At 33.1% G+C, this 25844-nt stretch overlaps 1 protein-coding gene across 1 annotated transcript; it reads right to left on the reverse strand.

The window, feature by feature from the left end:
- On the reverse strand, nt 1-8801 carry LOC120185388. Its single transcript, XM_039189622.1, has 4 exons — nt 8739-8801; nt 1035-1159; nt 541-902; nt 1-125 (listed from the first exon to the last, which is right to left on the reverse strand). The coding sequence occupies exons 1-4, from the start codon at nt 8799-8801 to the stop codon at nt 46-48; spliced, it is 630 nt and encodes a 209-aa protein (XP_039045553.1). The 3' UTR covers nt 1-45.
- Nucleotides 8802-25844: the final 17043 nt, after the last annotated feature.

The following is a 25844-nucleotide window of genomic DNA, read 5'->3' on the forward strand; positions in this document are numbered from 1 at the left end:
TTTTTTTTTCTGACTCTAGACCTGTACAAAGCCAACCCCACTACTTCAAGACGACTGCATCACGGAGCATGCCACTGCTTGCGCCCAATGCCTTAGCTTCGTCTTCACTTGCTGTGGATCTTCCCCTGTAATTTGGAAATTGTAGCATTTAATAAAATATTGCAAGCAACCCAATCAACTTTACCTTATTTCTTACTTAACATTTTCCTTTATCAATTAAAGGTGGCCATTGTTTGTAAATTTAAAATTCCAAACTTTCAAAACCTATTGAGAGGCTTAAATGGTAAGAGAATGTTGTTTTTTTCGTAAGAATCCCATGTTTGAGTAGTTTTGTATGCAGGGTGTACATTGTCGACAACTAAAAATAATTTTAAATATAACCACTAGGCTAATAAAAAATAAATCCACAACTTTCTTAATAAAATATAAATCACTTTGAAGGTGATTGCATGAACCGAAGTTAAAGCTGGGTTCACCTATGACCGTATTTTGCTTTCTATTTCATTTGGTTTTATGTAGTTTAGACTTTGAAACATTTACCGGGGCTGCAAATTTTCCAATCTTGATCACTCTTGGGACTTCCAAAAGACGATTTCAACGATGATATCGATGACGATCGTCGGCTATGAGGTGTCGAAACCGGGCTAGGAGAAAGCTGACGATTTACAGCAAAATATAGGTCTAAAGCAGGCAATGTATTGCACAGCTTTTGCCCTTCTTCCTCATTGAATCCGAATCCGAGCTCAATGCAACCTTTCAGTTCATTCAAGTCTTCGTCGGTTATCCCATTCCGTTCTGCCATCCCGGTTTTCTTTTTCTCCTGACAAAGAATTTGTCGTCGCCTTCTCTCCCACGCAATGTCCCTAGAAGTTTCCAGCATCGACAATTGCTTGGATAGATATCTCCTGTTTTTCATCAACGACGGCACCGCTGTCATCCGTTGCGGTTCCTCGATGTTCTTGCCTCTTTCATGATGAAGGATCCGGTTCCTACGCTCCCAATGGATGTCTCGGGATGTTTCGCACATCGATAACTGCTTCGACAAACATCTGTTGTTTTTCATCACTGGCTTCAAGGGCATATGCTGAAGTTCTTCGGTATCGGATTCGTATAACGACGTTGATGATGATAAAGATGATACGTCCACCATTTTTTTAATCTATAATCAACAGAAGGGAAAAAAAGGAAACAAAACAATAAGCTTCTTTGTCTCCTATCTTGTCCCTAATAAATGGAACGAAAACAGAAGCTTATTGTCCCTTGGCGGCCACGATGAACTGGGAAAAAAAGCCGACGAGAAATGAGGGACGAGGGTGGGTTTCTGGATGGATATAAAATAGCTATATATTGAGATTTTCGGGGCTTGTTTGTGTTATTCTTTTCTTTTTTGCTTCCGAACAACTTTCGATTGGTTAATGAAACAACACCAGCCCAACCAGGTTGATCTGGTTAGGATTTTAGAGTGCTTTAATGGAAAAACTAAGGGTTAGCATCTGTTAAGGATTTGATTTGTTTTTCCACCATTCATTTATAACTATCGGTTTTGCAAATTCCTCCAACGACATGTTTATATTTGGCGAGTTAAAAACATTGTTTTGAAAACCGGACCGGACCGGTTCAACCGGGAACCGTTGCCTAGTCCGGTTCAATCTAAACCGTTTGAACCGCTGAACCGTTCGAACCGGACCGGTTGAAAACCGGAAAAAACCGAATTTTTTTTTAAAAAAAATTAAACCAAACGTCGTTTGTTAAACGAGCCAAGTCGAACTCGAGTATTGTTGAGTTCGACTCGAACTTGAAAACTTTAAAAGTAAGCTCAACTCCACTCAAACCCACAAGTTAAAAATGATCAAGTTCAACTCGAACTCGAAATATAATATTGAAACTTGAACTCAAAAAGGCCTGAACTAAAAAAAAATTTAGAAGCTCAATTGAAGCCTAAAATTCGAGCTTGATTGAAGTGAAAGGATAGTTCACTCAATGCTCACCAAAAGGCTCCATGATTTTGAATACCAAATTACCTCTATTATTTATAGAAGTTAGTTGTGATGCTCTTCTATGTTTCTTAGCAATGTGAGATTGTTTGTTTCTATTTTTACTCTTTAGACTTTTGGGATGTTCTTCTATGTTTCTTAGCCATGTAAGATTGTTTAAAAAAAATTAAATCAAACATATCATTTGTTATGATTTTTTAGCCCAAATTTATTTTTTAATTATAGTTATATAATTATATTTATTATTTAATATGTTTTTTAAATATTAGTTGTAGTAATTTGATTATTTTGTTTCACTTGATTTTATGGTTTTAATTTATATGTTATGACTTGCTTTGAATATGACTTGTGATAAAAAATTATTTTTTATTAATATTTTTAGTATTTTTATTTAATTTTTTAAATAATTATGAAGTCGTCCTGTTCTTCCGATCGATCAAACTGATTGAACCAGTAAATCGGTAGCATGAACGATTCGCTAACCGGTCCGATTATGAAACCATGGTTAAAAACACCATTTTTGGACATCGGAATGTTTGGTAGAGGCTCGCCTACATTCTTGTTAGATTCTCAGACAAATCTGTTCATCGTATATACTGTTTTTACAGTGCACAGCTGCATTTTCTGATGGTTTAAGGGGAAAAGACCCCTAAAATCACAGGACAATGACATTGACACATCTATGTTTCTGTACTTTTTTTGCAATCGCAGTTTGTACTGCAGATTTCAATTTAATAAATTAATTCCAATTAATATGTTACTTTTTGATAAATAGAAATCAAATTCTATTATATTTATTGCATACTTAATAAAATATTATTTATAAAAAAAAATAAAAACACTTAAAAATAAAACCACGATATGTAAAACTAAGTATGAATAAATATCATAACAAAATATTAACTTTTATTTGTGAAAGAAGTGGTAATGCTATTAAGCTTCTGATACAACTTTAAGAGCAAGATAATTAGGATAATTAATCACAAGAAAAGGAGACCGTGGCCATCAAATATCCTAGCGAGAAGGAGGCGACGCCCCACGGAAAGGGCAACTCTCCATCCAAACAACCGCACACGGGGTAAGGTACGGAGCCACAACCTAAAAACGGCCAGATGTTGTCCCTGAGTCCGTGATAGGTGCCATACGAATGTTCACTCCACATAAAATATCAAACTTTAAATAATAAAAGTCTAGCATTTTTTTGTTGTTGTTGCAATTGAACCAACATATATCACGTAATATTAAAAGCTTGATTGATTTTTAACGGTTTTTTTAGATGCTAGCTATTAGAATAAAAAAAATTACGATAAAGTATACAAATGGTTCCTCGATTATAGGATATTGGTTTATTAAGTCTCTCGACTATTAAAAGTTACAAAATAGTCTTTTGATTATAGAGTGTTACTTTATTGAGTCCCTCGAATATTAAAAGTTATAGAATGATCACCCGACTATTCATTATGTTCCAAACTTATCCTTTCCGTTAAAAAAGTTGACAGGATTCTGAGCTGAACATCAAACTGTTGACTGAGATATGATAAAATATGATTCCAGAATCTCAAATGACCATCATATCTCAACCATTATGTTAACGTCTAGCTTAGACAACCGCTAATTTTTAACGAAAACACTGTAAAAAATGTGTAATTGTTGATAGAATTTCTGAGGGAATTTATGACGAAATTTGATATTATTAACAAAATTTATGAGGGAATAGAGTGGTTAGTAAAACGTTATCGAAACTAAAATTTCTGACGAAATAAAGTAATCCGTCAGAAATACACTGACAAAAATCCATCAGTAAATTTACTAACGAAACATTTAAAATCCATCGAAAAATTATATACATAAAATATTATATTTTACGTTTTTGACATAATGAATATTTTCTGTCGGTATATTAAAAAAATAAAAAACTGAATTTTTTCACTCCCTATGGATTATATCTCTTCAGTCGGAAAAATTAAATCTTTTTTTTAAAATGAACTAAAAATTCTCGAGAATATACCCGGAAAATTTTCATTCCCTCCAAAATATTATAAATCTATTTTTATTTAATTAATTAATGTAACAAAAATTAATAATTAATATAATTCAAATAATTACATTAATTTAAAAAAATGGATAATAATAATAATAATAATAATAATACTTCTAACAAGTGCAAATTGTGTATTGATAATTTAATAAGAAAACAATAATATATTGTAAAAAATTAAATTCACCATATTAGCCAAGACTAAATATGAATTTACTACAATATGAATATTTGGTTGTACACTATACATAAAAAATAATACAATATTCAATAATAAAAAGAATAAAATATCTCATTTGCATATTAAAGAATTATTATCATTTAAAAATTTTCAAACAGACTACAAAATATAATGAAGATGTTAGTGATTAACTAAATGATAATAAAAAAGAAGATGATAAAAAAGAAGACGAAATTAAGAGATGAATTTTTGTTGAAAAAAATGAGATAATAAGAAGAGAAGAAATGAGAAGAAAGAAATGAGAGAAAAATGAGTTTAGAAAGATTTAAATAAAAAAAATTAGGGTATAATACATGTATATTTTAAATTTTATGTTTCCATGAAGGGAAATTGGAGGAAATGAGAGGGTAAGTAAAAAAACATCTAAATTTTGTGACGAACATGTGAATCCATCATAAATTTTATGTTTCAATGGAGGGAAATTGGAGGAAATGAGCGGGTAATTAAAAAACTTTAAAATTTGTGACAGGTCCACATGTTCCATCACAAAATTAAAATACTATTAAAATTATCAGATAAAATAAAAATAGAATAATAATTCTTTTGATTCTTTTATAATCTATTCATGTATTTATATTGTGCATACTTCTAAAGAAAAATTTTTATTTTATTTTTTAAAAAATAAACAAGGTAGTCGTGGGCTAGGAAATTGTTGGACTAGGAAAAAATTCAGAGAAGTGGAAGTTGGAACTCAAAACTAAAAAAGATCATCAAGTTAAGAACGTCAGAGCTGAAAGAGAATGTTGGGTTAGAGAACTAGAGGCAGAGAAGAAGAAAAGAGATCAAGAGCTCAAAATAGAGATGAAGTCCTGGGCTCGTGCACTTAGTGGTGAAAGAAAATAAGCAAATGAATTGATACAAAGTAACACCCTGAGCAAGAAGCGAGAAGAGGAGCTCACTTTTGGAGTGCAGGGGATGCAAGCTAAGATTGCGGAGCTCAAAGTTGAAAATAAGAGCATATTAAGCGCGCTAGAAGAGGAGAAGAGAAGAGTCGAACAATTAGAAATTGAGAAAAGTAATATGTTTAAAGGGTTTAAAATGGAGGTGAATAGCATGCTAAGTGAACTCGAGATTAGAGGACGAAGAATAGAGGAGCTCAAAGATGAAAAGAGGTGAAGTAGTGAAGAGTTGAAATTAGAAAGACATCATCAAGATCATGTGCTCCAAGGTAAGCAGGATGAAGTTTTCCTTTGGATACAATAATGTAGAAAAAAATGAGTGAATAGAGGTTTTCAATAAAGAGAAACAAGAGATGGAAGCAAGGCATGAGGAAGAGTTAGCTCAAGCTCAGGCTAAGAATGAAGAGTATAATGCTTACATTTCGCAACTCAAAAATTCTTTATTTACGGAGAATGGTCAGCGCGGGCCAACAGATCTAAGGGTTAGCATCGAAGAGAATACCACTTTGTGAAGAAAGGTTCGTGACTTAGAGGATGCTCTGTGAAGTTGTCAAGTACATATCACTAGTCTTGAGCACACTATCCGAAGCACCATATAGCATTGATAGAACGCGAATGATCACTTTGAGGACTGGAAAACAAATGTGAATCATGTAATAATCGAAACCATAAATCAGTTAAGTGGTATTGTAAGGCAGTTAGGAGATATGGATATACAAGCAAGAGTCATCTAGAGCTATACAAATCCAGCATCAGTTTTGGGAAAAAGGGTCACTTGGCTTGTCAACGAGATAATGGAGTTGAATACTAGGGATAATCATTTTCTATAATGGATTCATCTTGTAATGATGATGTTTTTTTCCTTAAATGAAAGTTGTTCTAAGACTGATCACATTTTATGAATCAATACCTTTCTATGTGCATTTGCACTTTATTTAATGTTCACGTTTTGTGTTATGCATTTTATTTGCACTTTTACAGTTATTTGTTTAGCATTTTACTTCCATACAATTTATATTCATCGTCAAAACATTGAAATTAACAATAAAGGGTACACTACATAATACTTGATTCTAAGCACTCGTATAATACCAGAAAAAGGAAATGGACGAGAGAATCACACAGATTGTGAGAGCCCAGCTCAAAATAGATGGGAACTTTAGGAAAGCTCAAGAGGAAGTGTGTGAACAAATGCTAAAATCCTAGAATGATCTTATAACACTCCCAACCCGTATCCGCCCCGAATCCGAGTCCAAGGTGTCACATGGACTTTTCCAAACGCTTTTCTTTACAATTAAGCAAAATCTTAAATTCTTCATTTAAGAAAATGAATACTTTAATTAAGATCAATTAGATTTATAAAACATATCAGAGCATATTCAACTCAAGTCTAATAGTACATGCCAACTATATTCAAAAGAATAAAATACATTAATCATTACTTTTCTGATATGAACTTCGTAAGGAAGATTCTGACCTGTCTTGCTCCTCTTAGCTTATCTTCTCGCTTTCCAACCTACGTTTGAAGCATTCACACGCTAATTCGATGATTTAGTGAGGCATATAAAACTTATAATGCACTTTATAACATTTAACAATGCATGCATGTTTTATTCTATCATGTTATACAAAATCACTTCATTTCATCATATCATATAAAATCATATCATATAACATAGCAAGAAATACATACATACACATAAATCATTATTAATAGTGTTATCTTTTATTCACATACTTTTATACTTAACCTTCTTAATCAAGCACTATACACACAACATCATATCATTTCTATAACATTTTTCATATCACAAGCATATATTTGTTATTATATCTTTATTAGCCCATGTACACATGTGAGAACTATAGATATGTGAGTACATAGAGGTTGTGCACATATGATGTAACCACAACTTGTGTATATGGTCCCACTAGGGGCATATGAATTTATCCCGAAAGACCGCGTAGAAATGTCCCGAATGACCATTATGTCCCGAAGGACCACATAGAACCCTCGACTCTTGGCATGCCAACTATACCTCTAGCTCTCATTACACATAACATGAGCATTGTCACTTATGTCATTTCACATATACACATTCATATCACATATTCCTAAGAGCTCATAGTCACGTAGTTCACTTACACATAGATCATTTCCATATAATTCACATGTCACATATATCATGACTTAACATATGCTTGTATTCTTTTTCACATAATCACATATACCTCTTCTCTTATATCTCATGTAACCATATATATCTTATTTCATAACATCTATCATATATACATACATTCACTTATCTCATATCATATAATATAGATTTTGTCCTCTTATGTTCATATGACATATAATGCATACAAGTCATATTCACACAATATCAATCTTAATCATTATTCTACTTATGCAATCATATATATATATCATATAACATTCTTCTATCTCATAGTTATATATTATATTATATATACTTGTATTCACATAGTTTATATTCTTCTTTTCTAATCACAATTATCTGGTTTAATAACATATATCATATATGTATATAATAAATAATTATATCATATCTTATAATTTATGTTTCACTCTCTTATATTTACATAAATCACGTAACCTATGTCATACTTATGCACATATATGAATCATAACAAACACATGCTTGTATTCATGAATTCATACACTTTAATATGTAAATAGACTCACATGACCTCACTAGTCAATACCGATCTCTTATCTTTTCCTCGATGACTATTACTTGTCAACTTGTTCGGACCTTGCTCTCGATCAATATCTACACGAATACGAAATTTAATGAATGTCTAGATTCAAATTACTTGCTACGATTCATATCAATACAAACTAAATAAAACTCCATTCAACTTTCCAACTTAAGTAGTATCGATACTACCCTCACAGTACCGATACCCCTATGCTAGGGTACCGATACCTTACCCCGTACCGATACCAAATTAGTTTCGATGTTCCCTGGTATCGATACCCTCCACATAGGTATCATTACCTCTTCCATATGGTATCAACATTGTTCATACTGGTATCGATACCCCATGAATCAATTCCTCATAATTTGCCTTGTAGTATCGATACCCACTCAACAGGTACCGATACCCCTTACCTAGAAAATGCTTCTTAGCCCAAAAATTTCCAATACTTTACTTAATTCTCTTATATAACCTCCTTTTAGCCCTTTAAACTTAACTACAATTATTCTATCCCCACTTATAACACTTTAACTCATCTTAATATCCAATATTCTATCTTAAATTTGGAAGCCAAAAGTCTTACCAATTTATCAACATGTTCTAAATTCGTTTCTAACACTTTGAATTTCTTATTCACACCTATGAAAAGTCAAATTCAGCTTCTAATTCCATTAACTCATTCTTTTTCAATAATTTAATCAAAACGCATTTTAATTAATCTCTCATAACTTATCCACTTTTGAGTTTTTACTTCTCCTAAAGCTTCTTTAAGCTTTCTTAATACCCAAAGAGTTAAAACCAACTTAAAAGTTCAAAGAACAAACAACTTGAAATCAACTTACCTTAAAATGAAGCTTACGGGAAGAGGAAGAAGTAGAAGAAGAAGAAGTTCCAGACTTTTCCATTTTCTCACCCAACTCCACGTGTTTATATCACTTAAAGAGGGAAGATAAAATCTTTCCTTTGAAAATACCATAATAACCTTCCATATTTCCTTCTTTTCTAATCAGTCCTACCTAAATAAATTACGATTAAATCCCTAAACTTTTTACTTATTTCGAAATTGAGCACCAAATTTCCAAAATTTACATTTTAGTCACTGACCCGATTATTGGGATGTTACAAATCTCCCCTGCTTTAAGAAAATTCATCCTCGAATTTTCATTGCACACATTGATAAGAACATATCTTCTAATGTTCTCATGTTGCTTCCTTTACTTAATCTTTCATTCCTTTAGTTCTTTAACTACCTTTTTCCTTTATACATTCATCTACTGTCACTTATCATATAAACAGTAACCAGTAATCTCAATCCTTTCCATTCCAAAATCATGAGTCAAATTGCTTCATTATTAATCTCTAATTACCTTACCACAATAACGAAACCTTTTATTCTTATTTCATCTTCATCCAATTTACAATACTCATATTCTTTTATCATCTAAAAGATAACACTCTTATCTTTAACAATTTAATCAAAGAGAAATATAATCCTTCAATTGTATTCAAACTTCCTTCATACCTATAAATAAATTCTTATCTCTTTAATTACACTTATATGACTAATGAACACATCCTTGAACCAATACAGATCACACTTAACTAACTATCTGTCTATGCTTGGAAATAAACGTTATAGCAAATTCAACTTCTTGAGATCTTATTCAAAGGTTTTCATAGCTTTAAGGTAACCTTACTTATTTTCTCACTTCTCTAACAAACTCTTATCTTACTTGATCCTTTAAACTCTATCATTTTAATTTCTTTCTCCATTTATTCTTTCATAATCAAGATCTCCTTATAACATAACTAAACCATATCTTTCCCTCGTGTTCTCATACTCTTTTAATATCACTTATACTTATCTCTGATTACCTATCTTTATTACATCTTCGTAACTCTTATAATCCATATGAATTGCCCAAAATCTTGTTCTTATACAAAATCCTTATTCTATTTACAATATACATATTCTACTACTATCTTTAGCTTCATTTGGATACAAAAATCCTTATCTTCTTAGCTATACCACCTTTACATAATCAGAATACATCACCATATCCTTATCCACATTATACTTGATTAACTTAGCCTTATATCTTTTCCAAATCTTACAACTCTATCACCTTTACTATTACAGCTAGTCAATAGCAACTGTTCAATCTAGGGCGCAAGCCCTAATCAACTAATCATATACATCCTTTCCAATCGGGATTATTTCAATGATAGTTTACTTAACTTATCAAATCCACATTCATTCTCATACACCATGCAATTTATGTTGTTCAAACTTAACATTCTAACTTCCTTTGTCTTATAAACTGATCACCTATGTACCTATTCTTAAACTCTTCTTTTCAATCCTTAGCTTCACTCAAACATACGAATCCTCACCTCTTTCACTATATCACGTTAATATGATCAAAATATACAATTGTATCCCTATACATTTCATATTTGGTTATCTTAACCTAACAATATCTTAAAATCTTATAACTCTAATACATTTTTTATCACATTATCTTGTTAGTCAATGCTAACCATAGTACTTTCACATTATCTAGGGCGCAAACCCTTATCATATCCACACTCTTACTTATACACAATACTTTCAAATTCATAACTCTGGTTTCATTTATCTTATAAACTTGTCGCTGATGCACTTATTCTTGAACTCTTCTACAAATTCTAACCACATCATTTGATCTTTTAACATTCTTATGGTGACACTTGTTCACCATATTCTATCTTATCCATGAAATAACGAAACTACTTCCTATTACTTTTCAGATTCAAAATAGTAGAAACCCTCTAATGCTATTCTAACTTGATTTCAACTTTCTGTAATCCACCTTTGATCTTACGAGGCACTTCCTAAGGTGTCCGCTCTTCATCCTGCCTGGCCAACGAAGGTGAATTGCTATCACCATCAAGTCTATCAACTCTCACTTCTTTCGAAACTCTCATTATCATACTTCTATTATAACGTAATAATCTAATTCTATTAGTAAGACAACACACTCCTTACACTTTCAGATCAAAAATTTCACTTTGAGTTGATATGTACACATTTTAAAACTCTTTTACCTTTGGTTTAAGCCTAGAATCGGCTAAACCTTAGCTCTTATACCATTAAATATAACATCCCTAACCCGTATCCGCCCCAGATCCGAGTCCAAGGTATCACATTGACTTTTCAAAACGCTTTTCTTTACAATTCAACAAAATCTCAAATTCATCATTTAAGAAAATGAATACTTTACTTTAATTAAGATCAATTAGTTTTACAAAACATATCAGAGCATATTCAACTCAAGTCTAATAGTACATGCCAACTATATTCAAAAGAACAAAATACATATTAATAATTACTTTTCTGATATGAACTTCGTAAGGAAGATGTTGACCTGTCTTGCTCCTCTTAGCTTCTTTTCTCGCTTTCCAAACCTACGTGTGAAACATTCACACGCTAAGTCGATGACTTAGTGAGGCATATAAAACTTATAATGCACTTTATAACTTTTAACAATGCATGCATGTTTTATTCTATCATGTTATACAAAATCACTTCATTTCATCATATCATATAAAATCATATCATATAACATAGCAAGAAATACATACATACACATAAATCATTATTAATAGTGTTATCTTTTATTCACATACTTTTATACTTAACCTTCTTAATCAAGCACTATACACACAACATCATATCATTTCTATAACATTTTTCATATCACAAGCATATATTTGTTATTATATCTTTATTAGCCCATGTACACATGTGAGAACTATAGATATGTGAGTACATAGAGGTTGTGCACATATGATGTAACCACAACTTGTATATGGTCCCACTAGGGGCATATGAATTTATCCCGAAAGACCGCGTAGAAATGTCCCGAATGACCATTATGTCCCGAAGGACCACATAGAACCCTCGACTCTTGGCATGCCAACTATACCTCTAGCTCTCATTACACATAACATGAGCATTGTCACTTATGTCATTTCACATATACACATTCATATCACATATTCCTAAGAGCTCATAGTCACGTAGTTCACTTACACATAGATCATTTCCATATAATTCACATGTCACATATATCATGACTTAACATATGCTTGTATTCTTTTTCACATAATCACATATACCTCTTCTCTTATATCTCATGTAACCATATATATCTTATTTCATAACATCTATCATATATACATACATTCACTTATCTCATATCATATAATATAGATTTTGTCCTCTTATGTTCATATGACATATAATGCATACAAGTCATATTCACACAATATCAATCTTAATCATTATTCTACTTATGCAATCATATATATATATCATATAACATTCTTCTATCTCATAGTTATATATTATATTATATATACTTGTATTCACATAGTTTATATTCTTCTTTTCTAATCACAATTATCTGGTTTAATAACATATATCATATATGTATATAATAAATTATATCATATCTTATAATTTATGTTTCACTCTCTTATATTTACATAAATCACGTAACCTATGTCATACTTATGCACATATACGAATCATAACAAACACATGCTTGTATTCATGAATTCATACACTTTAATATGTAAATAGACTCACATGACCTCACTAGTCAATACCGATCTCTTATCTTTTCCTCGATGACTATTACTTGTCAACTTGTTCGGACCTTGCTCTCGATCAATATCTACACGAATACGAAATTTAATGAATGTCTAGATTCAAATTACTTGCTACGATTCATATCAATACAAACTAAATAAAACTCCAATTCAACTTTCCAACTTAAGTAGTATCGATACTACCCTCACAGTACCGATACCCCTATGCTAGGGTACCGATACCTTACCCCGGTACCGATACCAAAATTAGTTTCGATGTTCCCTGGTATCGATACCCTCCACATAGGTATCATTACCTCTTCCATATGGTATCAACATTGTTCATACTGGTATCGATACCCCATGAATCAATTCCTCATAATTTGCCTTGTAGTATCGATACCCACTCAACAGGTACCGATACCCCTTACCTAGAAAATGCTTCTTAGCCCAAAAATTTCCAATACTTTACTTAATTCTTCTTATATAACCTCCTTTTAGCCCTTTAAACTTAACTACAATTATTCTATCCCACTTATAACACTTTAACTCATCTTAATATCCAATATTCTATCTTAAATTTGGAAGCCAAAAGTCTTACCAATTTATCAACATGTTCTAAATTCGTTTCTAACACTTTGAATTTCTTATTCACACCTATGAAAAGTCAAATTCAGCTTCTAATTCCATTAACTCATTCTTTTTCAATAATTTAATCAAAAACGCATTTTAATTAATCTCTCATAACTTATCCACTTTTGAGTTTTTACTTCTCCTAAAGCTTCTTTAAGCTTTCTTAATACCCAAAGAGTTAAAACCAACTTAAAAGTTCAAAGAACAAACAACTTGAAATCAACTTACCTTAAAATGAAGCTTACGGGAAGAGGAAGAAGTAGAAGAAGAAGAAGTTCCAGACTTTTCCATTTTCTCACCCAACTCCACGTGTTTATATCACTTAAAGAGGGAAGATAAAATTTTTCCTTTGAAAATACCATAATAACCTTCCATATTTCCTTCTTTTCTAATCAGTCCTACCTAAATAAATTACGATTAAATCCCTAAACTTTTTACTTATTTCGAAATTGAGCACCAAATTTCCAAAATTTACATTTTAGTCACTGACCCGATTATTGGGATGTTACAAATCTCCCCTGCTTTAAGAAAATTCATCCTCGAATTTTCATTGCACACATTGATAAGAACATATCTTCTAATGTTCTCATGTTGCTTCCTTTACTTAATCTTTCATTCCTTTAGTTCTTTAACTACCTTTTTCCTTTATACATTCATCTACTGTCACTTATCATATAAACAGTAACCAGTAATCTCAATCCTTTCCATTCCAAAATCATGAGTCAAATTGCTTCATTATTAATCTCTAATTACCTTACCACAATAACGAAACCTTTTATTCTTATTTCATCTTCATCCAATTTACAATACTCATATTCTTTTATCATCTAAAAGATAACACTCTTATCTTTAACAATTTAATCAAAGAGAAATATATAATCCTTCAATTGTATTCAAACTTCCTTCATACCTATAAATAAATTCTTATCTCTTTAATTACACTTATATGACTAATGAACACATCCTTGAACCAATACAGATCACACTTAACTAACTATCTGTCTATGCTTGGAAATAAACGTTATAGCAAATTCAACTTCTTGAGATCTTATTCAAAGGTTTTCATAGCTTTAAGGTAACCTTACTTATTTTCTCACTTCTCTAACAAACTCTTATCTTACTTGATCCTTTAAACTCTATCATTTTAATTTCTTTCTCCATTTATTCTTTCATAATCAAGATCTCCTTATAACATAACTAAACCATATCTTTCCCTCGTGTTCTCATACTCTTTTAATATCACTTATACTTATCTCTGATTACCTATCTTTATTACATCTTCGTAACTCTTATAATCCATATGAATTGCCCAAAATCTTGTTCTTATACAAAATCCTTATTCTATTTACAATATACATATTCTACTACTATCTTTAGCTTCATTTGGATACAAAAATCCTTATCTTCTTAGCTATACCACCTTTACATAATCAGAATACATCACCATATCCTTATCCACATTATACTTGATTAACTTAGCCTTATATCTTTTCCAAATCTTACAACTCTATCACCTTTACTATTACAGCTAGTCAATAGCAACTGTTCAATCTAGGGCGCAAGCCCTAATCAACTAATCATATACATCCTTTCCAATCGGGATTATTTCAATGATAGTTTACTTAACTTATCAAATCCACATTCATTCTCATACACCATGCAATTTATGTTGTTCAAACTTAACATTCTAACTTCCTTTGTCTTATAAACTGATCACCTATGTACCTATTCTTAAACTCTTCTTTTCAATCCTTAGCTTCACTCAAACATACGAATCCTCACCTCTTTCACTATATCACGTTAATATGATCAAAATATACAATTGTATCCCTATACATTTCATATTTGGTTATCTTAACCTAACAATATCTTAAAATCTTATAACTCCAATACATTTTTTATCACATTATCTTGTTAGTCAATGCTAACCATAGTACTTTCACATTATCTAGGGCGCAAACCCTTATCATATCCACACTCTTGCTTATACACAATACTTTCAAATTCATAACTCTGGTTTCATTTATCTTATAAACTTGTCGCTGATGCACTTATTCTTGAACTCTTCTACAAATTCTAACCACATCATTTGATCTTTTAACATTCTTATGGTGACACTTGTTCACCATATTCTATCTTATCCATGAAATAACGAAACTACTTCCTATTACTTTTCAGATTCAAAATAGTAGAAACCCTCTAATGCTATTCTAACTTGATTTCAACTTTCTGTAATCCACCTTTGATCTTACGAGGCACTTCCTAAGGTGTCCGCTCTTCATCCTGCCTGGCCAACGAAGGTGAATTGCTATCACCATCAAGTCTATCAACTCTCACTTCTTTCGAAACTCTCATTATCATACTTCTATTATAACGTAATAATCTAATTCTATTAGTAAGACAACACACTCCTTACACTTTCAGATCAAAAATTTCACTTTGAGTTGATATGTACACATTTTAAAACTCTTTTACCTTTGGTTTAAGCCTAGAATCGGCTAAACCTTAGCTCTTATACCATTAAATATAACATCCCTAACCCGTATCCGCCCCGGATCCGAGTCCAAGGTATCACATTGACTTTTCAAAACGCTTTTCTTTACAATTCAACAAAATCTCAAATTCATCATTTAAGAAAATGAATACTTTACTTTAATTAAGATCAATTAGTTTTACAAAACATATCAGAGCATATTCAACTCAAGTCTAATAGTACATGCCAACTATATTCAAAAGAACAAAATACATATTAATAATTACTTTTCTGATATGAACTTCGTAAGGAAGATGTTTGACCTGTCTTGCTCCTCTTAGCTTCTTTTCTCGCTTTCCAAACCTACGTGTGAAACATTCACACGCTAAGTCGATGACTTAGTGAGGCATATAAAACTTATAATGCACTTTATAACTTTTAACAATGCATGCATGTTTTATTCTATCATGTTATACAAAATCACTTCATTTCATCATATCATATAAAATCATATCATATTACATAGCAAGAAATACATACATACACATAAATCATTATTAACAGTCTTATCTTTTATTCACATACTTTTATACTTAACCTTCTTAATCAAACACAATACACACAACATCATATCATTTCTATAACATTTTTCATATAACAAACATATATTTGTTATTATCTTTTTATTAGCCCATGTACACATGTGAGAACTATAGATATGTGAGAACATAGAGGTTGTGCACATATGCTGTCACCACAACTCGTATAAGGTACCACTAGGGGTATATGAATTTATCCCGAAGGACCACGTAGAAATGTCCCCGAAGGACCACATGAAACCCTCGATTCTTGGCATGCCAACTATACCTCTAGCTCTCATTACACATAACATGGGCATTGTCACTTATGTCATTTCACATATACACAATCATATCACATATTAAAATAAGCTCATAGTCACGTAGTTCACTTACACATAAATTATTTCCATATAATTCACATGTCACATTTATCATGGCTTAACATATGCTTGTATTCTTTTTCACATAATCACATATACCTCTTCTCATATATCTCATGTAACCATATATATCTTATTTCATAACATCTATCATATATACATACCTTCACTTATCTCATATCATATAATTTATATTTTGTCCTCTTATGTTCATATGACATATAATGCATACAAGCCATATTCACACAATTCAATCTTAATCACTATTCTACTTATGCAATCATATATATATATATATATATATATATAACATTCTTCTATCTCATAGTTATATTATATTACATATACTTGTATTCACGTAGTTTATATTATTCTTTTCTTAATCACATTTATCCGGTTTAATAACTTATATCATATCTTATAATTTATGTTTCACTCTCTTATATTTACATAAATCACGTAACCTATGTCATACTTATGCAAATATACGAATCATAACAAACACATGCTTGTATTCATGAATTTATACGCTTTAATATGGAAATAGACTTATTGCAAGTCTTATTTCCATAAAACTCGTATACCTAGTAATAAGCACTCACCTGGCCTCACTAGTCAATATTGATCTCTTATCTTTTTCTCGATGACTATTACTTGTCAACTTGTCCGGACCTTGCTCTCGATCAATATCTACACGAATACAAAATTTAATGAATATCAAGATTCAAATTACTTGCTAAGATTCATATCAATACAAACTAAATAAAAATCCAATTCAACTTTCCAACTTAAGTAGTATCGATACTACCCTCACAGTACCGATACTCCTATTCTAGGGTACCAATACCAAAATTAGCTTTGATGTTCCCTGGTATCTATACCCTCCACATAGTTATATATACCTCTTCCATATGGTATCGATAATATTCATACAGGTATCGATACCCCATGAATCAATTCCTCATAATTTACCTTGTAGTATCAGTACCCACTCAACAGGTACCGATACCCCTTACCTAGAAAATGCTTCTTAGCCTAAAAATTTCCAACACTTTACTTAATTCTTCTTATATAACCTCATTTTAGCCCTTTAAACTTAACTACTTTTATTATATCCCACTTATAACACTTTAACTCATCTTAATATCCAATATTCTATCTTAAATTTGGAAGCCAAGAATCTTACCAATTTATCAACATGTTCTAAATTTGTTTCTAACTCTTTGAATTTCTTATTCAAACCTATGACAAGTCAAATTAAGCTTATAATTCCATTAACTCATTCTTTTTCAATAATTCAATTAAAAACTCATTTTAATTAATCTCTCATAACTTATCCACTTTTGAGTTTTTACTTCTCCTAAAGCTTCCTTAAGCTTTCTTAATACCCAAAGAGTCAAAACCAACTTCAAAGTTCAAAGAACAAACAACTTGAAATCAACTTACCTTAAAATGGAGCTTACGGGAAGAAGAAGAAACAGAAGAAGAAGAAGTTCCAGACTTTTCCCTTTTCTCACCCAACTCCACGTGTTTATATCACTTAAAGAGGGAAAATAAAATCTTTCCTTTGAAAAGACCATAATACCCTTCCATATTTCCTTCTTTTCTAATATGTCCTACCCAAATAAATTATGATTAAATAACTAAACTTTTTACTTATTTCAAAATTGAGCACCAAATTTCCAAAATTTATATTTTAGTCACTGACCTAGTTATTGGGATGTTACAGATCTGATAGAGAAGTTAGCAAGAATACTACAGGAGAGAAACATAAATCGAGAATAAACTCCAGTTGTTGGTGCTACTGCCGAAAACCCAATATATCCCCCAGGTTTTGCACCACAAGCAGACTGTAGAAAGGCTTCAGTTGTTGGTGTTATTACTGAAGGAACCCGTATACCCTCCAGGCTTTACACCGCCTCATATTAGAGTACAACAAGAAGCGACTGCTCAGCTGGGAATGGTGCACATAAACTTACCTAACACCTCTGTAAACCAACAACAAACTAAAGATGTCCTAGATTTCGACGAATAGGGCAGAAAAGAACCAAATAAACAATTAGAAGAAAAATGGAAACAACTGAAAGAATAAATTTAGGCCATGGAGGAGGACAATAGCATGTATGGGATTGATGTTAAAGAGTTGAGTTTGGTTCCTGATCTGGTGTTACCTTTAAAATTTAAAATTCCAGAGTTTGAAAAATTTGATGGCACAAGATGCCTTTTGCACACATTACGATGTTCTGTAGAAAAATGACGTGCTATTTAGGGGATGATCAACTATTAATCCATTGTTTTCAAGAGAGTCTGACAGGATCAGCCATCCGGTGGTACAATCAATTGAGTAGGGCTCAGATTAAATCCTGGAAAGACTTAGCCAAAGCTTTTCTGGAATAATATAAGCATGTAAAAGACGTGAGGCTAAATCGTATCATGTTACAGAGCATGAATAAAAGGTCTAACAAAAGCTTCAGGCAATATGACAGAGGTAGAGGGATGTGGCTGTACAAGTTCATCCGCCTCTTGAGGAAGAAGAAACCAACATCTTTTTTATAAACACTCTGAGAACTCCATTCTTTGGCCACCTCATAGGAGATTCATCCCAGAGTTATGCTGATGTGGTCACAGTAGGAGAGATGATTGGGATAGTGATAAAAAGTAGGAAACTTGATCTAGGAGAATTTAATAGGAAGCCACCAATGAAAAGAAATGATAATGAGGTTAGTAATATGAGGAAGTATGAATCCAACAATATTATTGTAACCCGACCTCAAGCCATCGGGTCTTCTGCACAGAACTCTACCAAACAAGAGGCAAGAGAACTGAGACAATAAAGGGAAATGCCTCAATTTGACCTGATCACCATGACATACAAAGAATTATTTTAGATCTTGTATGATAAGCATGTGGTGTCACCTTACCACACTTTACTGATGTAGCCTCCCTACTCTAAGTGGTATTATACCAATGCCCAATGCGAATATCATGCAGGGGCTTCAGGACAATCAATAGAGAATTGTATTACTTTTAAAAAGATCGTTCAAAGGTTAAGGTAGAGGAACGTCATCAACTTTGGTGACATTAAACAACCAAATATGGCTCAGACCATGCCGGGGCAGGTGTCAATGCAATTATCAAGGAAAGAGGAAAAAGATTATAACCGAGGTAAATGAAGTGAAGTCACCCATGCATTGGGTATGGAGGAAGATGACCAAGGTAGACTTACTAGTCTCAAATGTAGTTGACAGGAGTAAGAAGGCATGCCCATACCACAACTGTGAGGATCATTCCGTACAAGATTGTGTTGAATTCCGAGCCTTTATGTAAAGGCTGATAGATAACAAAGAAATGAAATTTTACCAAGAAGCTGTTGAGAATGAGGAAGCAGAGATTTATGTGTCTAAAGATTCATCTAAAGGAGTCTACAATACCAAATGCCCTTTGGTTATCACGCCAAAAACACGTATGGTAGATAGGGTAATCCCTAAATTGGTGATCACACCCCCATCTTCTTTCCCTTATAAGAACAATAAACATGTCAGATAACTCCATAAAAAGACTCAATTTGTAGTCTTTTCACTTAAGTTATTGCTCGTCTTAACAAAGTATGCACAACATTTTAGTTGCATTTAGGTTATATTTGCTTGTGGTGGATAAGTTTTGTTTCGGCAAGATTTATTTGGTTTAACTGATGTTCTTGAGAAGAAAGGGTTTGTGTATGTGTAGGAAATTTACTTAGGAAGAACATTTCAGTTGCGACAACGAAATTCGTAAGGGCCGATGAAATAAAAGAAGATAAAGAACGTGAGGAGCAGATTTATCTCGCCAAGGTAAGGTTAACTGGAAAGTCTGAAGTGGGCATTACGAAATTGCCTATGTCATAAGCCATCATTATGACTTCCTTCACGTGCAAACAAGCCCTCAAAATTCTGACAGCCACCATCTACCTTTCTTTTTTAGTATGGACAAGATAGCAACAATTATTTAAAGAATCTGCACCTCATGCGAAACCCTAGGAGATTCCCCTCTATAAATATCCAGTTGTAGCCGTCAAAGGGAGAAAAAAGTTAGATCTTTACTGAAAGTGTGAGCGAGCAACTGCAGTGCTTCCCCACCGTTTCCCAACAGACCTTCCTTGGTGTCCTCCACAGCCAGACTGTAGCAGAGTAATGGTTAGGTCTCGAGAGAGGCTGATCACCAAGGCAGGCGGGGTGCTGATCAGAATTGTCACGACATAGCCCCCAATTTTGGGAGTCGTTCTTCCTTTGTTCTTAATTTCTTTATATATTTAGGGTTATATTAAACGATGATACTTGGATGACTTTTTGATAGCACCATGACTGTCTTACTTGGTGTTAAACTTTGTTTTGCCTAGACAATTATTTTCTGCTTAATGAATGATGAATTATGATTTTCTAATGATTGTTTTGTTCATTGTTTGAATATTTTACCTTGACACTATAAGATCTTCGAGAGATTGACTGGGGCCTTGGTGAAACATGTCTTGGCAATGTAAGAGCGTCGAGAGATTTCCTTTTGTCTAGATATTGTTTCTTAGATTCAATAGAATTAAGACAGATCTACATGAGCAATGGAATAGATCCAGGATGGTGATGTTCTAACTTGTCTACCTAAGAGATAAGGAGCAGGTTTCATTTGACTAAAAGGGATAGACAGTAGAGTAGGATAGTTCACGCTGAGAGGTATTATGACAAACCAAGAGTTATAGTTAACGATGAGTAGTATTACCATAACAATCGTATGAGAATACCTAGCAATTCTGTTGGGTAGCTTAAGCATATCATAATAATTCATTCTAGTCTTAGAATAATTGTTTTTCAACACAAAAGATTAGCATAAGTGCTATGTGGTAGGTCTAAATATTCGAGGTTGTTTAAATTATATTTGAATCAACATTTGCCTTTGTTTTATTTTATTTTATTTCGATAATTTGTGTATTTATTTTGTCTCGACCAAACTTTTCTGCAATTATACTTTATCGTATTTTTTTATTTTATTGATAATAGTTTTCTAGTTTGACAAGACAGTTGAATTAGCTTGTGACAACTAGTTCTGGTTATGGTGAAGCTTAAAACATTAAACCAATCCATGAGGAGACGATAACTTGCTTACCTTATATTACTTGATTCGATTGTGTATACTTGCATAGAATTACTTGCCTTAACATATACATTTACAAGCGATCAAGTTTTTGGCGTAGTTGCCGGTGATTGACAACTGACGAAATTTTTAATTTTTGCCATAACAAGTTTTTCTTGTCACCTTATATCCACTTAGTCTAACGTATTCTATTATTTTCTTTTATAGGTTTTTATTATTGCATGACCCTGAGATCCGCTGGTAAACCATAGGAACCATTCGACCCTGAAGTTAAACAATCATTTAGACAGAGGCGACGTGACCAATGAACTAGAGAATATCTAAACCAACTACAATTACAAGGTAACAACATGGGAGATCACGATGATCCCGATGTAGCAATTAATCTTCAAGTTGCAAGACCAAGAGCAATACGAGACCATTTGAATCCAATTCTTGATGACCTTAGTCTAGGCATCGTGGCACCTGAAATACAAGAAACTCATTTTGAGCTTAAACCGGCGATGTTTAATATTCTAAATTTCATCGGCCAATTTGGTGGTTCACATAATGAGGACGCTAGACAACATATTCGTGCCTTCCTTGAAGTATGCGATTCATTCTGACAACAAGGAGTGCATGAAGATGTACTTAAACTAAAAATTTTCCCTTATTCCCTAAGCAATAGAGCAAGAGCTTGGCTCAGTGGAGTTCCTTCAGGATCAATAGAATCATGGGTAGATTTATGCAAGAGTTTCTTACTCAGATACAATCCTCTCAATATGAATACACAACTCCACAATGATATTGCAAGTTTTCTCCAAGGAGACGATGAATCAATGTACGAATGTTGGGATAGGTATAAAAGTTTACTTCGTAAATGTGTCAACCATGGGTTTTATGACTGGAATCAAGTAGTAATGTTTTACAACGGTGTTAATGCACCAACTCGAATGATATTATATGCCTCAACAAATGGTACTTTACTTGACAAATCACCTGAGGAAGCCTTTTTTATACTCGACAGGATAGCAAATAATGACTATCAATTCCCAAAATACAAGATTGGGAACTGGCAGAAAAACATCTAGAGCATATGAATTAGAGGGTAAGGATTCAGTAGCGGCTCAACTTTCTGCCATAACTAATATGTTGAAAATTTTACAGCGTCCTAATGAGGTAAGAGAAGTCAAGGCCGCCAATAACGCATGCATATTTTGTCATGACAACTATCATGAGAGTGAATGTCTGGAAAATCATGAATCCACCAATTTTGTGGGTAATTACAACCGAAACAATAATAACCCCTACTCAAACACATACAATCCTGGTTGAAGACAATATCCAAATTTTTCATGGAGTAATTAAGAGAATAATAACAATCAAGCAGCTAGTTACAATAGGACACATCAAAATAATTCAGACTATCAACATTTTCAGAATCAGCATCAGCAGCTGCCCTGTCAAAACAATAAAGGTACAACTTCTTCCTCTAATACTAATTCTAATATTAACTCCTTGGAGCTGCCATTGCATGAATTTATGGCCTCGACAAAAGATTTCATGGCCTCAACAAAGACCTTGATGCACGAGTATTCAACAACAATTAAAAACCAAGGAAATTTGTTACAAAGCAAAGCTACACTTTTGCAAAGCCATAGTTCTTATCTAAGAGCATTGAGAATCAAGTGGGCCAAATTGCTACGACATTACACTCTCGTCCGCAAGGAAATCTCTCTAGTGATACTGAAATCACTAAGCATAATGGAAAGGAGCAGTGCAGTGTGCTTACACTAAGGAGTGAACCATATGTTAACCAAAATAACAAGTTTAGGGGAAACAACTAAACAGTTCTTTCCATGGCATAACACAACCAGATGATCGAGCGGAAATTGAGGAACATGATGAATCACCCGAAGAGAAGAAAAAGGATGAAGACTTAGAACAACATCATCCAGATAACGAGAAATTCATGGTCAATGCCAGAAATTTCTCAGCTCCATCGGCTGAAAATGTGAGACCTCCACCACCGTTCCCTCAACGATTGAAGAAACATAACGATGACAAATAGTTCAAGAAATTTGTTGATGTTCTGGATCAGTTATATATAAATGTGCCCTTACTCGAAGCCATTGAGTAAATGCCTTCCTATGCCAAGTTTCTTAAAGACATCGTTACAAAGAAGAGGAAAGTAGAACATGTTGCCACGAAAATAGAAATATGTTCTGCAATAAGTAAACTCCCACCAAAAAGAAAAGACCCCAACATTTTTATAATACCATGTTCAATTGGTAATAACTTAGTAGTACGAGCTCTTGTTGATTTAGGATCAAGTGTGAACTTGATACCAAAGTCCATATTTATGAAACTAGAGGGATATCACGCTTGTCCAACAACAGTTATCCTACAGCTGACCGATCGGTCTTATATACGACCCAAGGGTAGAATAGAAGACGTCATAGTAAAGGTGAAAAAGTTCATATTTCCAGTTGATTTCCTTATCTTGGACTGTGAAGCCGATGAAAATGCAACTATCATCCTGGGACGACCCTTTTTAGCCACTGAAAGAATCCTAATAGATTGCGAAAAGGGAGAGTTCACAATGCAAGTAGGAGAGCAAAGCGTCACAATCAATGTCTTCAATTCTATGAAATATGTGGACGACTCGGAAGAATGCCAATGTATTAGAAAAGTGGACTCAATAGAAGAGGAAGAAAAGGTAATTCTCGACCACGATGAATCCTTAAAGCTAAACAAATACAACGATTTGTGCCATGACCCTCTAACCGTGATGCACGAACAAGAAAACCTTGTCCCAAGAGAATTATTGTCAGAAGACGAATCTGAGAGTTATAGCCCTGGCAACAGTAATCTGAATAAAGAACATAATGGGTTCCTTGAAAATGACACCAAGGCATAATATGAAGAAAAAACAAAGGAACAATCGAGGCTCCTTCATAATAGATAAAGTATGAAATTTGAACCATTAGATTTTGATAAAGTTAATTCTCCATAATCATCTTTACAACATGCACCCAAATTGGAACTTAAAACTTTGCCATCACATTTGAATCATGCATACCTAGGAAGTAATGGAGACTAATTTGTTGAATGTTTTGTCACAGTACAAAAAGGCTCTCGGATGGACAATGGAAGACTTGAAGGGAATTAGCCCTACCATATGCATGCACAAGATTAATTTAGAAGATAACCATAATACTTTGGTAGAACCTCAAAGATGGCTCAACCCAATCATGAAGAAGATAGTCATGAAGGAAATTATAAAATGGCTGGATGCGGGAGTGATTTACCTTATATCCGATAGTTCATGGGTCAACCCAGTGCAGTGTGTGCCGAAAAAGGGTGGTGTGACCGTGGTTAAAAGCGAACATGATGAGCTCATCACTACTAGAACAATCACGGGTAGGGCGCATATGTATGGACTACAGGAAGCTCAATAAAGACACAAAGAAATACCATTTTCCCCCTCCCTTTTATAGACCAAATGCTCGATAGGTTAGCGGGAAAACATTTTATTGCTTCCTCAATGGATACTCAAGATATAATCAAATAGCCATAGCACCGGAGGATCAAGAGAATACTACTTTTACATGCCCATATGGTACCTACGCATTTAGATGAATGTCGTTTGGGTTGTGTAACGCTCTAACTACCTTCCAAAGATGCATGATGGCCATATTTTCAGATATGGTGGAAGAATGCATGAAAATATTTATGGTTAATTTCTCCATCTCAGGTGACGATTTCAATCGATGCCTTGGAAATTTATCAAAAGTATTGAAACGATGTGAAGAAGCCAACCTAGTACTAAATTGGGATAAATGACATTTTATGGTAACCGAGGGAATAATGTTGGGTCATAAAATTTCATGTCAAGGCATTGAAGTCGATAAAGTCAAGGTGGAAGGAATCGCAAATCTTCCCCCACCTACCAACGTAAGAGGTGTACACAGTTTCCTTGGACATGCAGGCTTCTACAGGCGGTTCATAAAAGTTTTTTCTCAAATCTCTAAACCCTTGTGTCTTTTACTTCAACAAAAATCATCCATTTAAATTTACTAATGATTGTTTGAATGCCTTTACAGATTTGAAGAAAAAACTTTCAACAACACCAATTGTTGTCCC

Source organism: Hibiscus syriacus, unplaced genomic scaffold, assembly GCF_006381635.1.
Source record: "Hibiscus syriacus cultivar Baekdansim isolate YM2019G1 unplaced genomic scaffold, ASM638163v2 tig00113123_pilon, whole genome shotgun sequence".
Classification (NCBI taxonomy): domain Eukaryota; kingdom Viridiplantae; phylum Streptophyta; class Magnoliopsida; order Malvales; family Malvaceae; genus Hibiscus; species Hibiscus syriacus.

Coding starts and splice junctions, on each gene's coding strand:
- LOC120185388 (XM_039189622.1), bottom strand. CDS start 8,801: ATGGAAAAGTCTGGAACTTCTTCTTCTTCTACTTCTTCCTCTTCCCGT. Junction 1,160..8,738: donor CCCGTAAGCTTCATTTTAAG/GTAAGTTGATTT, acceptor TGTTGATTATAG/ATTAAAAAAATGGTGGACGT. Junction 126..540: donor TTGGAAAATTTGCAGCCCCG/GTAAATGTTTCA, acceptor TCCAAATTACAG/GGGAAGATCCACAGCAAGTG.